This window comes from Aulonocara sp. 'chitande type north' Nkhata Bay, linkage group LG11, assembly GCF_057382095.1.
Source record: "Aulonocara sp. 'chitande type north' Nkhata Bay isolate Kocher_YH1m ecotype deep benthic linkage group LG11, A_spYH_male_GT1.1, whole genome shotgun sequence".
In the NCBI taxonomy this organism is placed as follows: Eukaryota; Metazoa; Chordata; class Actinopteri; order Cichliformes; family Cichlidae; genus Aulonocara; species Aulonocara sp. 'chitande type north' Nkhata Bay.
This window is the reverse complement of record NC_141354.1, coordinates 8,467,592-8,486,536: the sequence shown is the minus strand read 5'-3', so window position 1 is coordinate 8,486,536 and position 18,945 is coordinate 8,467,592. Positions and strand designations below refer to the sequence as shown.

Here is an 18,945-nt window from a genome sequence, read left to right as displayed (position 1 = left end):
AGTGCAATGCTTCCCGTTTTGGTTCAGTCACATTGACGTCCCCCCAAACACACTTCTGTTTTGTGTTTTTACAGCGTTTTTCCATTTGCTGATGCTTCATTAAGCTGACCTTTCAAGGGCAACAAAATACACAGCAATTGGCTTCCACACATTACAAAACAAATAAGAGTACAACTGTTTGCTTTAAACTCTTATCCAACTCAATTGTTAAGAGCTGATGAGACACTTCCTCAAGCCTGCCCCACTATCAACCTTCAATGTTAAGTTCATATTTTTTTTTTTAAATCAGTATTATCAGAATCTTAAAAGTGAAACATTTTTTTATTCCAGGAAAAAGTTTCTATGGAACAAAACAGGATCCAATCAGTCTGGATACCAATCAATTCAACACACTGTTTGTCCTTTTATTTAATAGTCAATTTTTCTGCATGTAGTCCAGCAGGCCCTTTTTTTTAGCGAAACAAGCATGAGATCAAATGTATGATGACATAGTTCACAGAAAAGTGTGTATCTGGAAACTGCTGCCTGAGAGCGACACCTGGTGGAGGAAAGCTGGCTGTGCTTTAAAATAGAACCAATACATTAAATCAACTCTTGACAGCAAATAATTATGTATGACCTGTAGCTGTTGACAACTGCAGTAATTTACTAAACAGAGAGCCCAAATTATTTATTGAGTTTATTACAGCCAGTAGTTTACGATACAAATCACCTTTCAAGATGCCCAGCTGCCACCTTCCTAAAGTGGGTGGATATTCTGAGCACTGACACAGTAAAATGACATAAAACAGAGGAATGCATTCAAATTTAATTATCTCAATTTTCTCTATTTTGCTATTTTTTTTTTCAACAAATTTTTGTTTATGATCAAGGTCTAGTCAAACCATCCCTAGACCTGGCAGAGTCAATCGTTTTCTTTTTTTTTTTTTTTTTAAGAAATAATTTATCATTTTGCGATGTTTTCAGAGTTTTAGGTTTTTCAATGTTTAAGTTTTTTTTTCTTTTTCCATCGGTGAAGCAGGTTTCAAAATGCTCGATCTGCAAGAGAGAAAAACACAGGGCTCAAATACACATTTGCTTCTTCTCTTTAATATGATTTGCACACCAACAATTTATGAATGAACCTAAAATGTCTCTCCTGAGAACACACCTTAGACGCTGGGAACACCAGCAGGGGTGGAGGACTTCTGAGCAGCCTCCTTGGCCTGGTGGGCCTGGAGCACAGCAACAGCCTCATCCACCTGCAAAAGCATTACATTTATGAAACCAATTTATATGTTGCACTTCCCATTAAACATCAGTTATGAGGTGCATAGGCCATCTGTAGCAATTTAATCCTTTACGAAATACCACATTTATTAGAAATTACTTGTTTCACTAACCTTTGAGCGCAACGACTCAGGTGACTCAAGCATGTGAAGCAGCTCTGAGTTGTCAATCTCCAGCAGCATACCAGTGATCTTGCCAGCCAGGCTGGGGTGCATGTTCTGGATCAGAGGGAACAGACGCTCACCTAAAGGGGAGGACGAAGTCAACAATTAAATACCGAGTATAACGTGCCATGAGCATTTACACTTATTTCCTTATAATCTGAACTAATTATTTACCCAGCATCTGCTTCTGTTCCTGAGGTGGGGCTGCAGCCAGCATGGAGGCAGTTAGAGGCTCCTGTCCTTGGACATGGACTGCCGGCTGAAGGAGGAGGAGGGGGGGGTTAATGACTACACAACCACACTTTTACCACTTGAAGCAGACCGTGAATTACAATGACCCATATTAGTCATGAATACTTGTATTACTTTTTGCTTATTAAGCAGCACATAACTGTGCCAGGTTCTAAAGTCTGAACCCCACTTGGGGAGAGGGGAAATAAAATTAATAATTATAAAAAAATTAATCAGTACAACTGCATTTAATGTTGAATATCCTGAAGGTGTACATTTAGAAAATTTGCAGCAATTATATTTATGAATTACATCCACTGATATCTTACCTGCTGCATGGTGACCTGTGGCTGGGAGGCCATGTGCTGCTGAGGGTTGCGCACACCAGCAGCATATTTGTACTGGGGCATGGCACGCACTGGGGCTGCGGCGGCTGAAGCATTGGCAGGGCGCTGGTTGAGCGCCTGTGTGGCTGCAATGACAACAGCAAGAGGAGCCTGATCAAAACTGCATCAACTCATCATCGGCTCGTGAGGAGACTAAATGCATCTGATTCCTGTCAAGTCAAAGATAAAATACTTACGCATACGCTGAGAAGCCATCATGCGTGGGACCTGGGTGTTGGTGGTGGCGGTTGCACGGATGGTGTTTAAGGCCTGAGGCCTGGGTGCTGTTGGGCGCATAGCATTGGGCATGTTCTGGAAGTCTAAAAGAAGGAAAGGGGGGATGGGGGGGAAGCAAACAGTCATTAGACTTTAGCTCTTTTTAAGTAAAGGCTGCATACGTATAATCTACATGTAATCACTTACGCTGAGGACGCACTCCTTGAGTAGCCCAACGGGGGCTGGGGCGCAGCTGGGCCAGCTGGTTGGCAGAGTAGTATGCAGCACGGTTCTGAGCCTGAGAAGAATCAAGCCATGTCATTAGTTACTGCTACTCCAAAAAACACAGCACACTGGTACAGTTGACCAAAACAGAGTTTTATGTCATGGAAAAGTACTAAATAGGGTGTTGTTGACTCACCTGAGGGATAGCCGCCATGAAATATCCTGAAGGTGGAGCAGGCTGGTATGGGTTAAGGACAGGGTTGGGCACAGCTCGAACAGTGGCCATCCTTTGCATGTACTGGTTGGTTAGATGAGCCTGACGCTCCTCTTTCCGCTGGGCAAGGGCCACATACAGTGGCTTTGTAGCCACAATACGCCCATTCATCTCTGTTACAGCTTTAGTGGCCTCTTCTGGAGAAGAGAAGCACACAAAGCCAAAGCCTTTGCTCCGTCCACCCTCCATCATCACCTAGGGAAACAAAAAAATAGGTTAGCATTTTGTCTAATTATTGCCTTGTTAATTTCACGATCACAAATAAACCCCTCAAAGCTTTTACCTTAGCACTTGTTATGGTGCCAAATGGGGAGAATTCTTTGCGCAGACGCTCGTCATCAAGGCCATCATCCAGGTTCTTCACATACAGATTGACACCCTGGTACATGGAAAATCACAATGAAACTGTTGGACGGTAGTTCAGCATTCCTGCTACTGTCCTTCAGGTTATGCTCCAACATCACAGCAATGAAATTAAATATTGCACCAATCAGACGCAAGATAGCTTTCCTTAAATTGTTCTTGTGACACAATGTGGTGCATGAAAGTGCTCTAACCAAGAAATGGGCCAACAAACCTGATATCTGGTCATGCGATCCTGTTTCATCTGCTCAAATTTGCGTTTGAGCTCATTCTGCCGCTCCCCTTTCTTCTGTGCACGGCCCACATAGACTTGCCTGCCATTCAGTTCTTTACCGTTCATTTCATCTACAGCCTACAACAAAACAAAAGTCATGATTAGGTGTGGATTCAAAGAATAAACTACAGCAAGTGCCTTTTTCAAAGCCTCTGGAGATACCAAAAGTCCCCCGCCCCCCAAGAAAGAACAAAGCTGTTAACCTTCTGGGCATCTTCATGCCTCTCGAAGCTGACAAAGCCAAATCCCTTGGATTTGCCACTTTCATCAGTCATAACCCGGATGCTGAGGGCAGGCCCTACAAAACACAAGAGCTAATCAACACATAACACAGCAAATCATACTAACAGCATTTGTGATTATTAAAAGTGTGTCTCTGAAATCTTGCCATCTTACCATATTTGCTAAACAACTCCTTCAGCTTCTCATCATCCATGTCCTCGCCAAAGTTCTTGATATAAACGTTAGTGAACTCTCTGGCTCGTGCTCCAAGCTCAGCTTCCCTCTCTTTACGCGATTTGAATCGTCCAACAAATCTGTTAATAACATGACATACAAAATTTATTTTCTAACTTCATCAAAATATATTCTGATAAAGTTTAAATCAAATACAATGGGGTGAAAGTCCTCCTATGTTGGTAAAATGAGCGTCAGACATTGAAGAGAGCATTTTGGGAAAACAACATACAGCTTATGTAATAAGGAGTGATAACTCTAGAGCTACTGCGATAAGTGAACTTCACTGCTTCAAACCAAAATGTAATAAATCCTATCAGCTCAGTTCCCTCACGATTTAAAACTAAGCTCTATAACAACAAAGTACATTAGGCAAAACAGGAGAACAAGATGCAGTCACACACAACTTTGATCACACTCCTTCAAACACAGACTTGTACAACAGTAGGCACACTTACACTTTTCTGTCATTGAGCAACATGCCGTTCATTTTCTCAATGGCCCGTTCAGCAGCTTCATGGGTCTCAAAGTGCACAAAGCCGTAACCCTTTGAGCCATTTTCATCACAAACCACCTTGGAGAAGGAAGATTTTAGGAGGTCAAAACCATTCACAAACAACATGCATTCCACACAATTGAAACTCTACAGGCTTTAAACGGTCCAATCATTAGTCATGCTAATTAGTTGATTTCATATACAAAACACAGCCAGAAGAAATGGCACCACAGGATGATACCTTGCAGGACAGGATGTTTCCAAATGCAGAGAATGTATCATACAAGGCCTTGTTATCGATGGATTTGTCCAGATTCTTGATGAAGATGTTTCCCACCCCACTCTTCCTCAGTGAGGGGTCACGCTGAGACCACATGATACGGAGAGGCCTGCCTTTTATTACATCAAAGTTCATGGTGTCCAAAGCTCTTTCGGCTAAAACAAATAAACAAATATGTTGCACTTACTTCCATTTTCTTCGTGATTTAATTATTCTAGTAGTATGGCATGTTGATAATTTAATAAAGCACATGTTTAAAATTAAAGATAAAACGAGGTAGCACGGTACATGTTCAAAATGGAGTCTGTCAGTACCACATTTCCTTACATGCTCTACATAGATCGCGGTAAACTTACCGTCAGCTGGCTGTTGGAAGTTCACATAGGCATAGCCTAGGGAGCGACGGGTGATCATGTCTCTGCATACTCTAATGGAGAGGATGGGTCCAGCCGGGCTGAATTTCTCGTATAGCATGGCTTCGGTAACGTCTGGGTGCAGGTCTCCCACATACAGGGAGGCCATCGGGTAGCTAGGCGCGCTGGGATTCATGGCTGGCGAAGCGTGTTCTCAGGCTACGTCTCAACTGCAAGTTCGATATTTTGAGGACAATCGTCAACCAAAATTAGCCTTTTAAGATTTGAGAGATTATTTATATCCGTCTCTACACCAATGCAGGCAGTTATCGCTTAACCGTTAACAACGTGGGCTAGTTAGCGTGATTAGCAAAATGTCGGAGCGTGGCCTAACCGATGTGACTGGCCCAAATTGAAATTTTAATTTTCGCAATCACTTACAGCACTCAAATTTCGGTAGCTTGCAAAACAAATGTTATAATTAACACGTATGCCTGAAAGGACAACTGACTTCAACGTAAAAAACAAGTAGTTAACAATATACCTGGCTAAAGTTAATCGCCCACGCTTTCAACAATGAGGCTAACAGCTTAGCTTGCTAACGTTCTTCTCGTTCCGTCTTTCTTTCTTATCCGTTGGCAGCGTCTTCTTCGCGTTGCTTGAGTTGGCAAATCAAATCCTGCTTCACCGATTTTTGTTTTTCTTATAAAAATATGTCTGCGTGTGCTCTCTAGCTTTTGGTTTGTTTCATAATAAAATGTGTGCCGAGACTAGCCCCAGAGCACACCCTACGCAGACGGATTACAGGATTGAAAGAAAGGTCGGCGGAGGTTGTTTCCCTGTTCCACTCGAAACCACGGCGCGTTTGCTACCAATGCTTGACGTCACACATCTCGCGATATTTGAACTCTGTTTAATTTACAATTAAAAATCTGACGCATAATCTGTCTCATAAACGTTTAAGATTTACTGTTTTCTACACCTTACGAGGCTTATATGTTCAGTTATGTCTTCAACATTGTATTCTAATTGGCGTGTATTCACGAATTTCTTGTGATTATTCGCCTATAAAAGCGAGGGGAAAAGGAACAACAAGGGCATACTTGTGGTGGCAAAGCACAGACCACGGACGCTTGGGGCAGAGACTACCTGGTGTCCTAAACAACGCTACTTCCATCACGTTTCGGTCAGCCATTGCCTTTTCTGATTACTGGGACGAAGTCCTGGAAAACTAAAGACATTATCTAAAATATAAAGCGTTATCCTTCACATGCAGTGAACATGTAACCTTTGTCACACTACAAGGAAGATAAGCTGAGGGAAACGTCTGCAGGAACACTCCCGTGTCATTTATTGCACTCGTGTTCACTGGAGGGTTGGTTCTGAAAGATGCGGCAGCAACTCAGCATTTCTCTGACATGGCTGTGCTCTGGGCGCTCACAGCTAAGGTAGTGAAGCAGCAGACACACCCAAGGAGCCGAGCAGCACAAATTTTTCCTTTTTCCTTTTTCTAGATTTTCAAGTATTTTCAGCTAAACAACACGTGTACTTCTAAATCCCATCAAATAGCTTTCAGATGTGTATAAGGCGTTTTAGTGTTTGAATTTCTCCATCTCCAATTTCCAGATGTGGTCTGTGTTGTAGAGTAGTTATTTACCGGTATTTGTAACTAATCCATTATATTAGATTCTGCATGTCGTTTATATTGCTGCGTGGAAAAAAAGGTGGGTATAGTGGTAACTTGTAACACAAATCCCACCAATGTAGCAATGAAATGGACACATTAAACTTAATTATTTTTTTTATTCCACTTACATGAAATTACACATTTCCCCCAAAAATTACAGTTATGCTTGGGTGTCCTGTAAGAAAATTCCAAAGACAGACAAAGCTAACCAGCCCAACAACAACCTTCTTTACTCCTCCAAAAACTACTTCTTACCACCATGCAGTTCAGGCAAGTACTGAGGAAAAGGAAAAAACAAAACAAAATGTCTTAATTTGAAAAAGCATTAATTAGATACGCAGATGGATCTTTTTCTTTTTTTTCCTTTTTTCTTTTTTTTTTTTTTTAAACTGCCGTGCCAATACAAAACAAAAACAATACAAGCTTGTGTGCTCGTGCTCTTTTGTTCTTCAAAGTTTTCTATACCTCATAACTGATGCATAAAAATACAAGAGCAGTCTACTAAAAACAAACAAAAAAGATAGTAAGAGTAGAAAGTTGAGCAACAGTATGTAGAATGTAACCTTGTCTTCCAACTAAATCTTGGCTTCCTTCTCCCAATCACATCTTCACTGTCTTTACCTCTGCTGTTATTCCCCTTGCCATGTACAAACTCAGTTGTTGTCACCTCAAATATAAGGAGGCAGCTCCTGTTTTTGTCAAGCACAAATGTGTCATCAAAGGATGGTCAAAAACAGCACCGTTAATGAGTAGTACAGCACATACAGCTTAAATATTTTCTTACTTCTACAAACTTAACCTGCTGCATGTTTCATGAGTTTAAGAAACTGCCCTTTCACCCAGCACCTTAATAATGCAACACCCAAAAACATCTAAACCCAAACACTTTTACCCTCCCACCACACCACTTGAATTCCCCTCCCCTTTCCCCACAGTTACTACAAAAAGAAGGAATAGTAAACCGATGGGAATGAGATGAGTACTGAGAGACCTTAGATAGAAAAAAAGATGGAAAGAGTTGGATGACAATGATCAAAATTAGGTGGTCTCAGTGTTGATGATCATGATGAAGATGAGCCAGGACAATGGCAGGACAACAGGGATGACTACGGGGGTCTGGCTCAATCTCTTGGCTCTGAATCCTCGCCTTCAACCTGGTTGTCCGAGGTCCACAGCTGTGGAAAGAGAAGGAGCAGTAAGTGGGAAGAAAGGAATTAATGACCCGGCAGAGGAGAGGCAAACATGCAAGGACAGCAAAAATCATTAACATCTAATCTTAAAGGAATGTTAAAATACAGTCCTATGTTAAATAACTTATTTGGGACTACCAGAGCTGACCACAAAGTTTTAGTCTGAGTCAGGTAAATCATTTTGTGAAGAAAAATGTCATTTCAGTAGTAAGATTTAAGAAATGTAACTTACCGTCAAGTTATCTCTCAATAGCTGCATGATTAGTGTGCTGTCTTTGTATGAGTCTTCACTCAGGGTGTCAAGCTCTGCAATGGCGTCGTCAAAGGCCTACAGGGTTCAAAAACACAGTTCGGTGAGATTTCGATAGCCTAAAACAAGCTGTTGTGTTTGTGTACACAGGTTTTAGCTGTCATTTGTATTTAACAGCAAATTTACACTTGAGTCCTCAAAGATTGATAGCAGAGAAATAACATTACAGTTAGCACTTTAAAATCTTCAGAAATGTAAACAGAAGCTATGTGGAGTAATGAGTTTACCTGCTTGGCGAGCTTGCAGGCTTCTTCAGGTATGTTGAGGATCTCATAGTAGAAAACGGAGAAGTTAAGGGCAAGACCAAGACGGATTGGGTGTGTGGGCTGCATTTCACTTTTGCTGATATCAAAGGCGGCTTGGTAGGCTTCCTGTGAATTTGAAATGATGCCTGAAAGAGAAAGGAAAGGGCAGTGGAGCTGCGTTTTCAAACTATTTACCACAGATGTCCTGTCCTGTTCACACACACATCTGACTGGTCTAACCCATGGGGACCTGCACAGACTTCCATTATGCATTTTAAAAAGAACAGAACTTAATATAAAACTAGACTGTATAAAAGTATAAAATACAATTTTCAGCCATGTTCCCAGTATTAGTAGAGTTTAGTAACTTTAAAGAGACCATCAAAGAGGGAATGCATCGGTCTCATTTGTAGACACTGGCATGCTTTCTTTCCCCCAACCATCTGGGTCAAAAAAAAAAAAAAGTAGGAAATCCCTGAAAGGACCATAATGATTTGATCCCAAGAAAAATATTCAAGTAATCCAAGCTGGTCACTGTAGACCAAATAAAAGGTATCGTATGTAAAAAAAAATAAAAATAAAAGAACCTATGCTTCAATGTAATCTTTTTCAAAGTTTTCTAAAAACTGACAGCAACTACCAAAGATCTTTTAGCCCTTAGTACATTCATCCTACCTCTTACTCAAGGAGGACATTTTGACACTTCAGAATTAGAATCTCTATTGTCATTGTAACAAGTCAACAAAATAAAGTGCAGTCCCTGTGGTGTTAAGAGAAAAAGGTTTAAATATAATTACAAAAGAATAGTATAAAGAAAAGAGCACAGTCATTCAGTACACTCCGATACTTTCACAAGTTAACTGATATCTTATCTAATATGTATATTTCAGTTTATCTCAGTCAGCCAAAGATCTAAACCATCACCATACTGAAATGGAGCTTACCTTTCTTGGTGTCTCCTGTAGCCACCTCCGCTAGGTAGCGATAGTAATCGCCTTTCATTTTCAAGTAAAAGACTTTACTCTCTGCTGCTGTAGCGTTTGGAATAAGATACTTGTCCAAGAGACCCTGTTTGAAAACAAAAACAGACAGCAAAGTTTTAGAAAACAATGGACTAAGATATTTAATATAATAGGCAAGGCAAGTTTATTTATATAGCACAATTCAACAACAAGGTGATTCAAAGTGCATATAAAACATGTTCTCTAATATATGTAAGTAGGGCTGTTCGATATAACGATATATATCGGACGACGATATAAAACGTCTATTGTTTCATTTTCCGCTATCGTTTGTTTCGTGGTGTCGCAAAATAATCTGTTTACGGCAATATTTTTTCATCGTTTTGATGGTCACTGTAGTGGCTATATTAATTTCTTAAAGTTCTCTCTTTCTCTTATGTTTAATATAACCACAATACGGACGGACAAGCAACTGTTTTTATGCGTTGTCGTTAGCAACAACGACGGTAAAACCATCACGTGGCGCCGCCGTCCGCTTGTTTATTTTCCACAAACCTTTCACAATAAAGCTCAAGATCCTGTTGAGACTTTTCAAAATAAATTGAATCACGTGAAACAGTATGCAGTGTTTACAGATGAGAAGCAAAGAAAGAGCCATCAGGTGCCAAAAAATAAACCTTAGACTCAAATGTTAGAACAGGCTTTTCCCCGCAGCACGCCGTGTAATAAATACTCACAAAGAAAATTGCGGCCATTACAACTTATGTCTAAAAATGTATAGTTTCACGCATCGGTTGAAACACTCGACTCCAGGTACACAACGCCCAGCTGAAAACACTTCACGCAAGTCGAGCTGCCCGAGATTCACAGAATTTACAGAAAATGTTACATTTTTGTCATTTATATCGTTGTCAGGACGATAGACATCTTATACCGGGATATGACATTTTGGTCATATTGCACAGCCCTATATGCAAGCACGTTTTACAACATTGAAGCCAAAACTGCAGCAGTCATCTGTGACCTTTATTGTAAATGTATGCATAATGCATTGACAAAAAACGGTATTCTTACATCACGTGCTGTTAATATTCAATTTCTACTCATCACTTGTTTCCTGAGCCTACAGGAGAAGCTAAAGGTATTTCTGCCTAGTCCAATTAAAAACAAAAACGTGGACAGGCTGAATGGACAAGTGTGGAGTAAAGATGTTGAGATGGGAAATTTGTGGCAGAGGAAAAAAGAGGGCGTGGATGAAAAGCAACAGGGGTGAAGGAAGAGGAGAAAGCCAGGCTGCTGAACTCCTGATGAGCTTTTGCTTAGAAGTAGGTCACTCAGAACCCAGCTCGGCTCTTCACCACACAAGGATGCACCACTTGGTACCCTAGTTCTGAGGGTAACATGAATACTAGCAGGCAGGGAACAGAATACCTTTCTTTAGTGGGAGTGTGCCTTGGTAATGTGCTATATTAAAGAGCAATGAAACGATATCAAACATTAACGGTAAATGGACTGATTCTTATATAGCACTTTTCTACTCTCCCGGAGTACTCAAAGCGCCTGTATACAACGATGAATGAATACTTTAATTTTAATGTAGTTTCCATCTGGCCATTTGCACTTCTCACAAGAGCTGTGCAATAAAGAGATTACAGATGGCAAAGCAGAATTGTTCCTTGTAGCATTGGTGACCAAATGTTAAACCTCCATTAAAATAACATCTTGATTTGTATGTTTTCACAGGTCTTAAATATGACCTCCAAAAACATGATGAGCTGAGTTTTGTTCCTTAGGAAAAATAAATGTTGCAAGATGGAAATACATTACAAAAATGGTCTAAAAGCATTTTGTGAGTGCTGTTACACTGATGTGACTGAACAGAGAAGCCCTCTGGGATGTCAATGTAGGTCTGGGCCACTGGCAAGGCTAAAATCAAAACTACAACCATGGCATGATGGGGAGTAAATAAAACAAACAAACAAACCCAATAACAACGTAGCAGCAACTCTGCTTTCATTACATTTTTATCTTAAGTTCTATCCCCAAGTTAAGAACAGAGAGTTATTACTAAAATATGGAATAACTTAATATTTCTAAACATGACAGTAATGCACAAACTATGTCTGCATGGAGATTCCTTCCAGTTAACACGTGGTTCCTCATCTTATTCATGCCAGTGAGAGTGAGCATCAGGGTGTGTGCACACGTGTTTGTGCAGGCACCATGAGGCAGGAGCACTCACTGCTACAATTATATTATGTAACAAGTACTAACATCACATTGCTTAAAACCAACCTTAAAAGAAGAAATTAAGTGAAATATTTTGCATCCTCAGTAATGTTTGCACTGTCTGTGACAACAGCTTTTTTTGTCCTGCTACTAAGAACAGGAATAAACATGTCTTTAGACTGGGCCAGATGAAAGCTCACACAAACTAGTCCACTTAAAGTACGCACTGCTGGTGCACTTGTCCCACACCCCTTATGTGCCCATTTGGCTCTCTCTTTCAGTCCCCATAAGGCTTTTTGGCGGAAGTGGAGAGCAGTGAGCCAGAACATTTGTAGCTCAGCCTCTGTCATTATAGGATTAGGGCTCAATGAGTCACCGGGCAGATAATGCGCAGGGAAAGGGATGAACAGAAGCAGAGCTCCGACAGATGGATAGAGTACTTAATATGTTTGCAAAAATTATAAAAATAGTTAACACAAAAACAAGTGGCTAAGATCAGTAGAAAAAGTAAACTATTAGTGGAGTTAACAAATGCATCTTTTTCAAAAATACAAATACTTCATCTGGTAACAAGAATGTAGATGCAGCAAGCTGATCAAGCCAAAAGAAAGATGAGGGCTTTGTAACCCTCCAAACAGATAACCATGTGTGCATTTATATTCCCAGTAGGGACATGCACAATTAGTCAACTAATCATTAGCGTTTTTCAAGCATTCATGCTACTGTGAATGCATTCACAGTATTGTTCTTCTAATCTTTATTATTATTTTAAAATTTTATTATCTATTCCGTATGTTTTTTAGACTCCTGGTAGAGTGGGAGGAGGGGGGAAATTTATCTTAAAATCTTTTCTTAAAACTGCTGCTGTGTCCACAGCGTTTGCTCTACAGATATGATTTTACACTCAAAACGTAGCCATCGCTGCCCTCTTTCATCCAATGTGTTTATTATTGTAATAGGTGTTATGGTTCTTTCATAAATGTCACCAATGCTCAGCCTCTTCCCTCCAACTCTTTCAGGGTCAGAATTTTGTCAATACGACTTGTACTTTTCATTTGGGAAGGATTTGTTTCGGGCTGACTTTTCTGTTTATTTTAAGCAGCAGAAGTGAGGCGCATGTCTGTGTGCGTGTGTATGGAGCCATTGGGTGCAGTCACTATAGCAACCAGGCTCACACCTGCCTGCTTAACTAGCTCTGTCTCTCACTCTGCCAAGATTCATCTTAAACACTTCTCTTTCAACTGCTGCTGTGTCCACAGTGTTTGCTCTACAGCCATCATTTTACCCTCAAAATGTAGCCATTGTTGTTCTCTTTCCAACAGCGTGTCTTTCAAAGCTCAGAGTTGTAAACTTTTTAAACTGTGTGGAGCCAAGTGGAGGGATCACATTTTAGTCATTCAGTGATTCAAAGAATATGAACTTTTAATATTCATTCAGATGTTTTCGGACTCTAAATTTTATTTTGTTATTACTCATCTTTTTCTAATTTACATTTTAAACATGTTCAGCTATTTTCCAACTTCTTCTGTCTGAACATCAGCTTTCGAAAGTTTTGCACTTTTGTTTTCAGGTTAAAAATTCTGTATTTTCCAGCTCATTCAACATTTTTAACTTAACATTCAGCAATTAATTCATTTCAGTGAATACATTCAGATTTCAGCATTCACACTGCAGTTTCTTCAGAAAATGCACTTTCTAGTTACTATTGTCACTAGCTGGTACCAGATGTAATAGTTGTTTAATCTAATTGTCTTACATTTTACTTTCTAACCACTGCCGGTGAATAGCGTGTCCTAATGTTATGCAAACATCTGTCACCAGATCAAGCGTAGTTGGTAAGAAACGCCAAAAAAACATTTATCTTGGCCTGATTTTTTTGTTAACACCATTACTGTTAGTTCTTTTAAAGACAAAAAAAAAAAAAAAAAATGATCAGAGAGACAAGCAGCATAACTGAGCGTTATTTGAGAGGTGGATGTGCTTTCCCTTCTTTATAGGATGAGGAGTTCAGTCACTCGGGAGGGGCTCAGAAGAGAGCCATTCCTCCTCCACATCGAAAGGAGCTAGCTGAGGTGGACAGGTGCTGTCCTACCCAAAGGAGCCCCGAGGGTACATGAGTGCATGATTGCAAGGTGCCTCACAGTTGGGCAGCATGACTCATTACTGAAGAATGTGACTAACGTTTTAAAAAAGCCTTTGCTTGGAGTTTTTTTTGTAGTTGAACGGTTCTTAAATTTAACCTGAAATCTGAGTGTTTTTGTTTTTAAATAGCCAGTTACTTGATTTTTTTTTTTTGCCTCATTTAGTTGACAAAGAAATTAGTCGCCAGGAACATCCCTAATTCCCAGCATGCTAAACTTGGAATCTCAAGTTTACTTCAACTGGACAGTCCAAAGTAGAGACTCAAGTTGTCCCTGGTAACTAAAGATAAAGGGCCTTTCTCAATATGCGTACTTGCCTTCTCGTGTACTTGTGATACGTCATCAGTCGGAGACCAAGTACTGTTCCAATTCGAAGTACGCATCAAGCCGAGAACGCGAAAAAGTCCCGGATGTGTTCTCGCTCCACCCGTTTTATCGAGCATGCATCGGTGGTGACTTGTGTGGACTTGGTACAGCTAAATATCCCAGAATGCATTTCGTCCAAAACTCAAACGCGGCAATGGCGGACAAGCGGGGCTAAAAACTTTTAAATATTACTCTTTCTGGGTCACAAAATAAACTATTAAGTTCTTTTCAAGCGAGAATGTAGCTGTGTAAACTTCAAATATATGCTCGATTTATCAAGATATCATATATTTCCAAACGCGCTCCGACGTTTTCGGAGACGTCTGTGACCCGCCAGCTCCATAGCAGACAGCGAGGTCGAGGATTATTACAGCCGGCAAGAACAGCGGACTCCCGGCACATCGTTTTCAACCCCCTCGCGGTCTCTTCGCTACTCAGGTTTAACAAACCCCAAGTAGCTGTCTATTGTATTGAGTGTCCACTAAAATAAAAATAAAAGCGTTCTAACATCTCACCTGCTTGTTTTTATTAAGGTATGTACACGTATGTACATGTACACTATTTTTATTAAGATGTGGCTGTGGCTCAGGAGGTAGAGTGGGTCTTCCACCAATTGAAATGATCAGTGGCTTGATCACTGGCTCCTCTGTTCTGCATATCAAAGTATCCTTGGGTAAGACCCTGAACCCCAAGTTTTCCCTTATGCATCCATTGGAGTGTTAATGCTAGAAGGCGCTTTAGTGTATAAAAATGTACTTGTATGTGTGTAAATGTGTAAGTGATTTGGTGAAGTTTGTAATAGAAAGTGCTTTCATTAATCAATTAAAAAAATGGAGAGAAGTGTGCTGTATAAGTACTAGTCTTAAAGATACGCGCTCTTTCCATTACAATCTTTGTAATATTTACAGAATACTTCTGTAATCATATTTTTGGGCATCAAGATAAACACCCTTTCCACAATGGTACAAAAGTAAAAATACAGCAAAGCTGACTTTGCCAAGAGGACAAGTAAAGTATGTTAGGATATTCAAATGAGAAGATGCTGATAGACTCATTACATACATCAGTAAGGTCAAATGCAAACCACTATTGCCGAGATGATCTTTAACAATAACTCAATTATGTTCTAGCATTGAGGTCACAGCAAGGATGGTGTACTGTTAGACTGAATTATTTCTATTACACCCCCCCCCAACCTGGGGAACACAGTTCATGCTAATCTTTAAGCAAATTCCCATTATTTTTCCTGTGCCTTTGGTGGAATATTTCTGTGGAAAATCACCACAGCCTCAACAACTTTAAAGATTTCAGCAACATATTAAAAGTATATGTGTAACAAATTTTCATGACTTTGAGTTTATCATTTCAAAGGTTCTCTTGACCCTCTGCATCTCCTCCATCCATTAGTCTGTTGTGAGGCCTTTCTGCTCATCACTACTAGCTTCAGCTTCAATAGCCCATTTCCTAGTACCACACCATCCACCATCCCTCCACTGCAAATGTCCAAACAATCTCAGCCATGTCTCTTAACCCCCCCAATCTAAAAGAAAAAATAATGAATTAATAATAAATGAATCTCACCAGGACATCATGGCAGATTTCTTTCAGCTCAGTCTCAATCTTCTCCCGGTAGTCCTTGGCTAAGGCTACCTTCTTTTCAGAGCCCTCGGTCTTCTGCTCAATGCTGGAGACCACGCGCCACGAGGACCGACGGGCACCCACCACATTCTTGTATGCCACTGACAACAGGTTGCGCTCCTCGTTTGACAGCTCCAGGCCTTCCTCTGTCACAGACTTCATCAGAGCAGCCATGTCATCATAACGCTCAGCCTGCTCGGCCAGCTTGGCCTTTTGCACCAGTTCCTTCTGAGGTGCCTCAGACATGACTGTTCACTGGAGAATGGGGAACATAGAAAAGGTTGAAATCAGTTAAGTTAAAAAGTAGTATGACAACTCTTCTGTTCCACCAGCAGATACAATTTTTCATTTCAGGGTCATTTAATGCGTCAAAGTGGAAATACAATAATGAATGTGGGTCCTAAAAAAAACAAAAAAAAAACAAAAAAAAAAACTGCACACATCACCTAACACGTTTAATTGAGTTTCCCCCCCGTCTTTCAGTACCTTTACAAGGAACAACAATGATGCATGCCGTGGAAGTTTTTCCTGTCATTTGAAGGATTTATTTATAGTCATAAAGAAAGACTGTGACCGACTGAAAAAAACGGAGATATTTCTGTTTAAGGGATATCTGTGCTTAAATAAGACCAGTAAACAAAGCTGTAGATCTATTTAATTAATATGCCAACAAAGCCTGCACAGCAACACTACAAGTAGCCACCTAAGCATCTTGTACAGTATTAGCCCTGCAAGTTACAGGGCAATGTGAGATCCTGTAGACTTGTAACAGAAGAACTGTGGAATACCAGCTAGAGTTTACAGCCTAAAGCACTATGTAGACTATGCACACATCAACACATAGGAATTGTCATTACTATGTCAATAGCTTACATCCGATTGACCTATCAAAAACAGCCAGTGGGTTTACACAAAAATCAATCCCTTTTTTCCATTCCAGTACATGTAGTGTAGTGTGTTGTGTTCAGATCCATCCTAACATACAGAAAATAATGCATTTCTTTTTTCAGTTCCAATCTTTGGCCAAATAAGCTAGGAAATTTTAAAAGTTATTGTAACCGTCATGTTATCCGTAAGTAAACAACTTCTTATAACCGTAAGAGCACAAGTGTGTGAACAAGGAAGTCGATCTTTGCCCGTCAGTGTACCCCTCGCCTAGGAGCAGAATGCACCATGTTAATATGCATCGACTTTAATCAGCAAATAGATGTGCAGAAGGGATGATAAGAATAATATAATGCCAAGAGAATTTAGTGGACACCGTACGGACAAAAATAAGAACTCAATCCTGTATTGCTGGCTCGCCTCTCTGTTCCTCCGGTACACACACCACACCCTTCCCTGTACCTGTGGCTTGCCCAAAAAGCGGAAGCTAAAGTGCGCAAAGTAAAGCGTGCTTGGACACATTATACTGGCATTAAAGTCACTATTGTAGTCGATACTGACCCAAAAGCGCTTCTCGCAAACTCAAACACACAATCTCACCGTAGAAACGCAATTCAGTGAATGAAAAAAACAACCGCTACATTCAGGCCCGCGTGACTCGTTTCAAGTATGGCCCCGTCTATTTCCTGAAAGAGTAACGCCAAGCAAAAGTCTTGCATAAACGTGACTACTTCATAGGTAGCCCGTCATGCTCACAATTTCAAATAAAATATCTACACACAATGTTAACTACAAGAATACAAGGAAAAACAGGAGACAGCTGAGTAGGCGCGACGCCTTTAAAAAGGTGTGTATCGCAGTTGAACTAAGCTAGCTGCTCGCCTGGTGGCACACAAGAAAATACATTTCAATTAACCTCGTTTTTCCTTTCAACACTAGGCACCTAATTGTAAAAACTTTCAATTTAAGATGACAAGCATCATACCGCTTAATTAATAAATCGCTAAATACCCTCGTTTTAAACAAAATGTGCCGTTTGTATGAGTGCCAAAATTTCAGAGCTTCAATTATTCGACAGACACGCCTTCTCCGTCTGCCATTTCCTTTTGAAACCAGACATTAGCCATATCCCACAATGTAACGTTAGCTAAGCTAGCCATGCCATTGTTCTTTAGATTGATGAGCGTCGCCGGAAGACGCAACCCTGCTACCAACTGGAGACAATGAATCTCTATAGCTAGTCTGATTAATGAAAAGTCAGAAGACCTTAAGATGATACATACGAGTTTCAAAATGCACTTTAAAAAGCTGCAAGTCATTTCATACCTGAGTATTGGCAGATGTCAGTGTTACCAAGCCACAGCTGATTCTCTCAGCCGCCCGACTGAATGCAGTCCACGGGGTTTCCTTCCAATCACATCAGTCCAAGGCACTGCCGGAGAAAAGGAGGGCTGACGTCAAACGTTACCATGACAACCAAAGCAAAGTAACATGGAAGTTGTAGTTCACCATTACTTCTCCAGTCTTTGTGAGGCAAATGAGTGCATATAATGTAGTCGACAAAAGCACCCTTTGAAGATTTTGCAGTTCATTATTTTACCGCTATGATACAGGCACTTGTGATTAAGCTTATTTTACTGCCTCCAGCAAGCGGAGAATTCCTCTTAATAAGACAGTTAACATCAGTGATATATCCAACATACAGATCTTTGTCTTACTGTATATCATCATTTTGTATAAGAGTAGAGACTGCAGACACCAAACACTAAGAGGAAATGTCAGTCACTGAATGACACTCAAGTAGCTATATACATATATATATATGTACAGATCAATTTTTATTAGAAGAACCATGTCCCTCACTCAAATGCCTCTGTGATATTTCCACAAAATAAAATATTTTCAATAAGATTATTTGCTAAGGATGCTGAGGGCATCACAAACTAGAACACAGGACACGGTTACAGTATATCTTGCTTAACAGAAACTACTATTTCTGCATTCTGGTTGGTTTCCAAGGGGAGAGAGTAAAGCTATTTTTGCCCTGTCACATGTTTTCCCCTTGGGCCAAGATTTCAAGCTTGTAACCTATTTAAGAGCAGAGCACATAGTACTGGGTGTAGAAAATCATAGGCATAAATGCAAAGAAGAAAAAAGATCTTCACACTTGTCAGTTTGTGGTCCAGGAAGGGCGTAGCACCAAACCAGAGTCATTTCGCAGAAAGGGAAAAAAAATAAGATTAAGCTGAGTGATTGCTTACATGTAACCGGTTGGGTGAGTTCTCATTCAGTCCATCAACCTTAT

At 40.3% G+C, this 18,945-nt stretch overlaps 2 protein-coding genes across 2 annotated transcripts; both read right to left on the bottom strand.

Annotated features, from left to right (window-relative positions):
* Positions 1 to 655: 655 nt before the first annotated feature.
* Positions 656 to 5,831, bottom strand: LOC147318438 (polyadenylate-binding protein 1A). The gene is made up of 16 exons (XM_086310374.1): positions 5,532 to 5,831; positions 4,991 to 5,217; positions 4,596 to 4,789; positions 4,317 to 4,432; positions 3,799 to 3,938; positions 3,606 to 3,700; positions 3,343 to 3,480; positions 3,049 to 3,144; positions 2,688 to 2,960; positions 2,474 to 2,564; positions 2,248 to 2,370; positions 1,994 to 2,136; positions 1,608 to 1,692; positions 1,383 to 1,513; positions 1,151 to 1,241; positions 656 to 1,038 (listed from the first exon to the last, which is right to left on the bottom strand). Exons 2-15 carry the CDS (start codon positions 5,181 to 5,183, stop codon positions 1,152 to 1,154), a joined length of 1,908 nt encoding a protein of 635 aa, XP_086166500.1. The 5' UTR covers positions 5,184 to 5,217; positions 5,532 to 5,831; the 3' UTR covers positions 656 to 1,038; position 1,151.
* Positions 5,832 to 6,770: 939 nt separating this feature from the next.
* LOC147318437 (14-3-3 protein zeta/delta-like) lies at positions 6,771 to 18,115 on the bottom strand. Its single transcript, XM_086310375.1, has 6 exons — positions 17,967 to 18,115; positions 15,699 to 16,010; positions 9,364 to 9,487; positions 8,402 to 8,565; positions 8,097 to 8,192; positions 6,771 to 7,849 (listed from the first exon to the last, which is right to left on the bottom strand). Exons 2-6 carry the CDS (start codon positions 15,999 to 16,001, stop codon positions 7,796 to 7,798), a joined length of 741 nt encoding a protein of 246 aa, XP_086166501.1. The 5' UTR covers positions 16,002 to 16,010; positions 17,967 to 18,115; the 3' UTR covers positions 6,771 to 7,795.
* Positions 18,116 to 18,945: the final 830 nt, after the last annotated feature.

Bases quoted from the DNA above. Each gene is read 5' to 3' on its own strand.
- LOC147318438 (XM_086310374.1), bottom strand. From the start codon at position 5,183: ATGAATCCCAGCGCGCCTAGCTACCCGATGGCCTCCCTGTATGTGGGA. The intron at 2,137-2,247 runs GTAAGTATTTTA...TTGTCATTGCAG, and splicing joins GATGGCTTCTCAGCGTATGC to CCACACAGGCGCTCAACCAG. The intron at 1,514-1,607 runs GTAAATAATTAG...CCTCCCCTTTAG, and splicing joins GGAACAGAAGCAGATGCTGG to GTGAGCGTCTGTTCCCTCTG.
- LOC147318437 (XM_086310375.1), bottom strand. From the start codon at position 16,001: ATGTCTGAGGCACCTCAGAAGGAACTGGTGCAAAAGGCCAAGCTGGCC. The intron at 8,566-9,363 runs GTAAGCTCCATT...TTTCTCTTTCAG, and splicing joins TACAGGAGACACCAAGAAAG to GCATCATTTCAAATTCACAG. The intron at 8,193-8,401 runs GTAAACTCATTA...TGAACCCTGTAG, and splicing joins CCTGCAAGCTCGCCAAGCAG to GCCTTTGACGACGCCATTGC.